Source organism: Acyrthosiphon pisum, chromosome A1 (genome assembly GCF_005508785.2).
Source record: "Acyrthosiphon pisum isolate AL4f chromosome A1, pea_aphid_22Mar2018_4r6ur, whole genome shotgun sequence".
Taxonomy (NCBI): Eukaryota; Metazoa; Arthropoda; class Insecta; order Hemiptera; family Aphididae; genus Acyrthosiphon; species Acyrthosiphon pisum.
Window position 1 is genome coordinate 61,482,806 of NC_042494.1, and position 9,211 is coordinate 61,492,016.

The window sequence follows — 9,211 nt, forward strand, 5'->3', positions numbered from 1 at the left end:
GGATTATTACCAAATCATTTCATACAGCCAGTAGTACAATAGTTACAATTAATTTAACATTTAAAAATAATTAAATAATTTTTATTAAGTGTTGTGTGCTCATTTAAGGAAATTAATAGAAACAATTCATGCAGAAATATTAATTAACATTATCGTACTATCTCAGAATATATTTTTGTATTCACCTGGTCTTAGAATATAGATAAGTGCATATTATTAAACGTAATTTTAACATTTATTTGACCATGATATTTTTATTTTATATTTTATGATATTGTAGGTTACAACTTACAACTATAAAAACGAATCATTTTCGTTAACACTTGAATAATAAATATAAAATATAATTTGTTGGTAGCAAAACCATATCTTTGCTAACCCCAAGAAATCTATAGGGTATCAAAAGTACCTCTCGGTCGACCATATTTTATAAATTAGACTTTAATTTATAAACAACTACGTACCTATCAAATACAATCAACATTCTTTTAACTTTGAAGGATTATAATAAAATGTTATGAGTATGTATTTTTGATATTTTTTAATTAGCATAGGTATGAACAAATTATGAGAAACCTTGTATTAAATTTTCAATGAGATTTTCAAGGTTTTTAACCTATTGAACATTTTTTTACATTCATAGAAAAAAATAACTAAAAAAAATTGAAAATGTCTAATGTCTAAACTCTAAACAGAGTGTAACAAAAAGATCTGATAAATGAAAAATTGATACAAGTTAAGTGTATAAAAAAATTATGAAAATTATATGGATAATAAATGGTTTAAGATTTACTTATGTCTGAAAATTACCAAAAATAAGTTTAAAAAAAGTTACGATGATTCAACTATTATTAACATTTAATAAACATTAAAAAATTGATCATAACTAACTGTATCTAAGATTTAATTTTGAGAGTCTTATCGTTAATACTACAGAAGTTATCCATAAAATAAAAAATAAAATTGTCATAAAACAGTAAAAAATTATCAAAGTAACCCCATTTTATGGTAAGCAAAAAAATTCCCTAATTTTATTTTCATTTTTTTATTGTTGTTTTTCCGGTTATTATTTAAATTACTAAGGTATTTTACTTTTGAAATAGTATCAACTACAGAAGTATAAACTAGATACAATTTGCTACCAGTAATCGAGTTATATACCGAAGCTTTTTTACTGTTCCAAATGGTGATGACACAAACATTTTAAAATTTTAAAAACCACATTGTAAAATCAATACATTCTATACTCAGAATATTAAAATATGAATTTACACACATATGACATACCATATTTTTGCTCGCCAGTTTCAATAATGTACTGTCAGTTATGATATTAGACTGAATTGACCTATTATCAAACTTTTAAGTAAGAACATTATCTGTGTTTTTTTGGTTTTTTACAATATTTTACTTTTTAATTGAATTATTAGCATGTTAAAATATTAATATTTTACATACTCGTGTCTCATAGGAATACCACTTCAAATTAAAAAAATGCCGTAAACAAAACGAGAGAACACGGTGATGATCTTATTTAAAATTTTCATAATAGATCAATTCACTCTAATATCATAACTGACAGCACACTTTTGAAGCTGGTGTGCAAAATTTTGGTATATTATATGTATAAGACGGACACAACAAATATAGGTCTTCTTAAGAATGTGATTCAAATGTTGTTTAATACGTTTACACAAAAAAATATATTACTCACCTTATTTGAACACCAGAATATAAGTGATTAAAAATATCATTGTCTTCAAGTTTTCCATGTCCATTGTCATAGAAATATACGCCCACTTGTTTACCAGAATGTATTCGGTTACGGCGCAAAACTGGAGTACTACCAGTAGTGATCCAAACACCAGCTAATGTGTTTGCATATACTTCATTTTCTTCAACAAGCCCTGCACCCTTCTCATGTACATATATTCCACCATGCTGACCATGATGAATTTTGTTATGCCTAACAATTGGGTCACTGTTTGTGCGAATTTGAATACCAGCTAATGCATTTCCTGAAAAAAATATATATTAATATATTAACATATTAATATGATCCTAGCTGAATTACCGGCATTGCCCGGAATAAAAATTGTGACTGTTCAACTCTTTATGAGTGTAACTCGTTGTGGAAGCAAAGTGTAAATTATATTATATTTTAATTTATAGCCATCCCGATCAGCGTTGTCTGTAAGATTCGCTTGTGATTATGCGAGCAGTATATTATCAGGCAGGCAATCTACCTGCGGTAAATTGCAGACCCCGTAAGTATATAGTTTAACTCTCAAGAATCAAAGTTATACCAGGTTTGTCGTTTTTACTTAATTCAACCTACGACGGATTGAATACAATTTGGTTGTTATTCATTGTCCAGAAAGAATTATCAATTAATACAAAATCCTAATCTAACCGTGCTAAAATCCGATGAAAATCAAACATTTATATCTAAAGATAAAGAAGTACTCAGTATATATATATATAAAAAAAAAAAAACAATGTAAAACAATGCAAAAAATTGTTCCAACGAATCGGGTTTGAACTACAGACATTCTTTAACTAACATTCATACTAAAATACTGTTTAAGCACCTCCTCAAGTTTTTATCTACCGATTTTGAATCTAAATCATCCCAGGAACCACTCAAATAAAACACAAAAAAATGTCATCAAAATCGGTTCAGCCGTTTAGGGATGCATAAAGGACATCCAGACAGATAGACAAACATAAATTTTTATATATCATATATTATGAATATTTTTGTACCAACCATATATATTGTTATGTTCAATCAGTCCTCTGCCTTCACCAAATATATATACTCCACCTTGATGTCCATTATATATATCATTACGCCGTATTGTTGGATTGCTGTTCGAAGTAATCCAAACACCAGCAAAATTGTTACTATGAATTCTGTTATCAATAAACTGGCCAAGACCATTTTCATGAACATAGATTCCACCTGTCTGACCATGATGAATCTCGCACTGCACAACAGATGGATTGGCTCCAGCTTTGACTTCAAAACCAGCAATGCGGTTATTGTGAATATCATTGGCTTCAAAAAATCCCTAAACATAAACAGAAATTATAAGAATTGCAACCTAAGAATAAGTAAAATAGAATAATGTATTTTTAAAATTGCTAATTACCAATCCATTGTCAAATGTAAATATGCCCACATCTCTTCCATGGTGTATATGGTTGCGACGCATCACTGGATTTGCATGGTTTTTAACCCAAACACCAGCTAAAGCATTTCTACAAATTTCATTGTCTTCAAATGTTCCTTGAGCATGATCAGTAACGTAAATACCAACATTTTCACAGTCGCTAACATCACAATGATGAATCCTAGGATTTGCACCAGCTCCACTAACACATACAGCAGCTCCTACAACTGAGGAGCTTCTGATAATACAATGGTCAATTGTAGGTGAACAATTTTCGCCAACTTCCAAACAAAAATGTTTATGGTGTGGGACAGTTGAAGTAACATTTGGAGTAAATTTTAATGTGACATGTCCCAAATAGGCACTTTTGGCACCCTCAACAAACATTACAGTTGATTCAGTTTCTCTTTCAAGAATTACTGCATCAGCAACCACACCGGGGGCAGCTCCAATTAATGTTATATCTGAATCTATCACCAAAAATTCTCCTCGATAAGTACCAGGATGTAAAAATATTTTTGCTCCACCATTTAAATGTTCATCAGCATGATCTAAGCCGGCTTGAATTGTTTCAAAATGTGGCATTCTCCTAACTGGGTCTTTAGCAGTACCATTATAATGTGGTCGTACATGTAAACAACGTTTTTTTAGTTGCCTAAAACTTTCTTTCCATGGATTATGGTGTTCACTTTCGTCAAATGGAATAAAATCAAAACGACTATTTTCTGTATGAAACAGTGGTGTATCATACTCAAATACACTTTGATACAATCTTTTCCATAGATTATTATCATTAGCTATTGCTTGAAATCGTTTACAAACTTGAGCTATTCTACATAGATCTTGTTCATATAAGTAACTGAATATTGTCAACATGACCTCGTCTGGCAGTTCACACTGTAAATAATGGGCAGCCGAGTTTGTATCTGAAATAGTCAAAAGTATTTTTTAAATTTTTATTTAAACATTTATACTTATAAACGGTTGATTATGGAAATTCACTAAAAACTAAATATAACATTAAGAAATGAAAAATAAGGAAAGAACAACAATTTAAGAATCAGCCTATTAAATAAATACAGTATATTATAGTGTGAATTTAATATAAGGATTTTGGTGGTAGGTATACATTTATATTAAGGGAGCTAACGTAAGTATATCATTAGTTAGGAACTTTATTTAGACCATGTTTAATAATAACTTATAATATACATTTTAAAATAATTAGATATTGAAGCAAAATTTTTCATTTAAAAAGAAACTAGAAGGAATATAAGTAGACATGTATTACGTAAAATATATATTAATGTATGTAGACAAGGGAAATGCAAGTGGGTTTCAATAATGGAAATATCTCAAGTTAATTTATTTTATAGAAGCATATAATTAAAATACTTGCTTTGGACCTTCTCCAACTTCAAGCCTAATCTATATAAATATTACAGATAGTTATATTTGTTTGTTGGCTACTGTGTGTCAGGATGCCTTCCTTCACAAAGAGTGTAGGAATTATATCCATTATCTTATTTTAAAATGAAATAGTTAACTGATTTTATGAAATAAGTACCGAAAGAACAATTTTATTTTTTATTTTTGTTTTTATTTTTGTTAGACAAATATAAAAGATATTTAATAACAAATTTAATGAAAATGGATAACTAAAGAAAAGGGAATCCCTATATGAATGGAAGGAAGATAAATATTTTTTAGTATGTAAGATAATGTTAATAATTTATAAATGCTAAATAAATAAAGAATATTGACACAAATAATTAGGCATCGGTACACGTGGTATTGGTTTTATTAGTATTGTTTTTTTTTTTCAAAACCAATATCCACCTATAAAGAAAAACACAAAATCCACTAGCATCATAATTATCACAAATGCATACAATTGTTTATTTATATTTATTTGTTATATTAAATGATAATATTAAAATCTTTTAATTTAAAAAATGTAATTCTAGTCGTTACTTATTGTAATAATGTTTTCTTTAACAACAATATTAATACAACAAACAATTAAATAAATATGTATTATGTATAGATACAGACATGCGTCTAGGTATGTCAAAAATCCATACACAAATATTCCCGGACACAGAAATGTACATAAACAAATAATAAAAGCAGGTAAGTGGATGTCGCTCTGCTGTACAGTAGATTACAAGCGAGTCATTGTATAATGGAATGTATTAGGCTTGAATTCAATGATATTATATCATTGTATAAGAAAAACGATTCTGAGTGGAGACGGTTTGTCAGTTTGTATATTTTATATTGTTATTATTTATTTTATCATGTAAGTTAAATTAATATCATAATATTATAATGTTTTATTTGTTTCTATGGTGATAAACAAGGCGTTAGAAATTAAAACCCCATTTTTAGCGTTTTTTCGTAATTTTTCAGTGGTTTTTTCCGTGGCATTTAATAACTATTGAGAATATCAAAAAATGACCTCTCTAAAGTACCATCTTGATCCAATTTGCTAAAATATAAGGTACTATATTATGTTAAAATCGAAGCACTAAATTTTGTATACAGGATATAAAAAAAAAAAAATAAGCACCATTGTAAAACCAATAGCAAAATTAGTTAATGGATAATAATTTAATGCACCAAATTTTTTGAACTTATTAAAATTAATTTTTATTAAAAAGTAAATTATTATATAGTATTACTGTTACTTATAAACAATTTTATTTTTCTGCATTGATCATTAGATACTTAGACCCAAAATTTAAGATAGAGAAAAATACGATCTGGAAAACCAGCATATTTTAAAACGGGATAGTCAACATCGACAATAAGCTTTATTTATTTTTATTAAGTCAATCGCAAGTTAAGACGTGTTATATAACGATGTGATATGACAGTTTGTGATAAATAACATTAAATTAATTTTAATTTTAAATTTTAAATTCTAAATCTTAAATTAATTTTAATTTTTAAAACTTTATTGTCTATTTTAAAATTAATAAAAAAAATTCAGTAAATGGACATTTTTGTATTTGGCCAAGTTTTCTACTGGTGATTTTTGTATATGGACGTAATCACTTAAAAAAATTTTTGTTGTTTTTACCGACTGCCATACAAATATACATTACAACATTGCATGTACCTATACCATAATCACGTCTGTTGTGTGGACAATTATCCAGTCCAGAGTCTAAGCAATGTTTAATATTTTACTTATTTATCTCAATAGATTTTTAGATTTTTTGAATTTTCTGTTTAATTTGTAAAAAAAAAAAACAGTTCTTTAGTGTAATTTTATTTTTTCATTTGTTAATCTTTATTTCATTAACTTTGTTTAAACCAAATATTAATATTAAATAATATGTATATTTAAATGTATTATAAATAATCAATGCTAATATATAAATATTATATAACATCGGTTTTTAAAATTAGCAAATAAGTATAATATACCTACCCCAAAAATCATTTAAAAATAACTACAAAATGAAAATTAAATTTTATGTATTTATTCGACATAACATAAATTAAATTTATAGCTGACCTTTGTAGTCAGCTTTATATTAGACTCATAGAAAAGAAAACAAAAAATTCCCACAAAATCCGAACTTTAATCGTAACTATACCCTGTTCCAAAAGAGAAGACACCAGATTTACGTAGCAAAACCGGATTTGTCTGTGGCCGCCTGGTGTCTTCTCTTTTGAAGCAGGGTATAGGGGGGTCTTACTTTTGTGAATACCACAATTAAAGATGGTATGGTTGCCTAACGAATCTAGAAAAGTGTCTACTGAAATGAATCTCCATTATCAGTATTAAACAGATGCAGACTTACGCACTAGCGCTTATTTGTTATAGTGACTATAAATGCAATTACCTTTTAAATGTAAATTGAAATTCTGTGATAACCACTATGAAATATAAGTGCTAGTGCTTAAGTCTTCAGCTGTTTAATTTAACTATAATACTGACTGGAGATTCATTTCGGTAGACACTTTTCAAGTATGGAAATTATGGGTCGATGGGCAACCATACTATCTATATCAATATCAACCATACTAACATACACAAATATCATGAACACTTATCGGAATCATATTCATGCGGGTTATGTAAGGGTATTCGGTATGAATATGTGAATGATTTTAATTGATATCAACTGAACATTTATATTATTTATTATACCTATATATCAAAAATAGTTATTAATTTAACAAAAATAAATAATTATTAACTAACGATTTCTAGAAGGCCGTCAGATATGCATTACTTAAAAGTAAATAGTTATACTATGTGTTATTGATTATTAATTAATTTAATCTATTAATCCATATAATATTCTATGAAATGGGAAAAATCATCTTCAACCTACGAGTAAAAATAGAGAACTACATAAGTGAAGGCGTAAATACATGAATACGTGTAAGTAGAGGTACACGTGAAACAAGGAGCCCTAATCATAACACATGAAATTGATAATTTTGCTTTTTAATGTAATAAATGTACCTACCTAACAAATAATAGCAAAAGTATATGTATATTATTTATATTATACATGCTTAATTTGCATTGTGATATTAAATTTGAAAGAAAGAATTTAAGAACCTAACCTACCCTAATGTACAAACTAGACTTGATTTCTTATTAATAAAAATGATAAATTGAAACTTTTTGAGTGTTTCTTTTCTTAAAAGGGTTCATTGTGCACATATTACTTATGTATGATTTTATTAAATATTTTCTAAAAAATAAGAATCTACCTAAATTAATATAATGTTGTTAAGGGGGCTGCAGCGTAATCCATTCTAAGAAGTAAAAATTAGGCATTTTTTTATTTCATTTTATATGGGTCTTGTGAATGTGTTGAAAGTCAATGAACATTAGTGTGTGTAATTCGCAGTACCGATCACGTTGTATAGGGGAATCATAATGACCGAATATTATGTACATCTATCATTTTACCTACGCACGTGCACAAGTCACCACATATTACTTTATAAAATTACAAACATTTTTTTTCAAAAAATACAGTCAGTGACTTCAATCCCTACACTCAGTAGAATGTTCCGATTTAAATTTTGAAAGCAGATTTGAATTCTTCTTTAAATTTGCTATGCTATAACTGTCTTATATTTTTCATGTTCTATATCAATGTACTTTAATCTATTTTTACTCTTTTTGTAAATGATTTCTGAGTAAAAAAAAATAAAATTGTCAAAATAATTTAGTGACAAATTCAAATCTGCTTTCAAAATTAATATAAGAACATTATATTGGGCGCAGTGATTGAAGTCATGAGCATTGGTTTCGGCCGAAAATTTATCACGCTCCAGCCCCCTTAATATAATTATCTTGTACGTAATTTACCTACTCAAGTATGAAATATTATTCAGTTGATGTAAAATTTAAGACATAAATTCAAGAAACACTGATACAATATTGCAAGACAGTAAAATTACCACTTAATTAAGTTTATAATAAATTAATCACTTACTGTCAGAGCTAGTAATTGTACAAGAAGTATTTCGCCTGAGTCGTTTACGGGCAGGCTGAGATAAAGGTGGTGTAGCAGCCGACTGCAATACCGATGCAGTAGCTGATGCTGTAGGTGATGTAGGACGAGTAGCAGTTGGGTGAACTGGTGCTGTAGCATTAAATCCAGCTGTACTAGCATCATGTAAGTGTAAAGGTGATTTTCGACCACGTAAATCATAAGGTGGCACATGTTGGAAACTACTAGTACTGGTACTAGCGCCTCCTGGAGTTGCATAGCTACCACTTGCAGCAACTAAAGGTTCACATGTTACTCCAGCTTCAACCACTCCACCTAAACAATAATAATAAAAAAAATATTATATTAGGCAAGTATATTTAAAATCAATTACCTAAAGAAAAAAATTATTTTGATTTTGAACTTTTTGTGATAAATAATAATTAAGTAATATGATATTGGAATGCAGTACTACCTACCCTAGTACCTAAATTCAAAAACCTAAAATTGACGGGTATACCAGTGCCGTAGCCAGGAAGGTTTTTCGGGGGGGGGGGGGGGGGG

The 9,211-nt window shown here is 28.3% G+C and overlaps 1 protein-coding gene across 1 annotated transcript in view; it reads right to left on the minus strand.

Moving 5' to 3' along the window:
* The window catches only part of LOC100165237 (F-box only protein 11), an 18,169-nt gene that overhangs the window by 4,090 nt on the left and 4,868 nt on the right, over window positions 1-9,211 (minus strand). Inside the window, exons 2-5 of the mRNA XM_003242362.4 lie at window positions 8,651-8,983; window positions 3,156-4,102; window positions 2,771-3,074; window positions 1,715-2,018 (exon numbers count right to left, since the gene is read on the minus strand). Coding sequence (XP_003242410.1) covers window positions 1,715-2,018; window positions 2,771-3,074; window positions 3,156-4,102; window positions 8,651-8,983 — 1,888 coding nt within the window. The remainder of the gene's footprint in view (window positions 1-1,714; window positions 2,019-2,770; window positions 3,075-3,155; window positions 4,103-8,650; window positions 8,984-9,211) is intronic.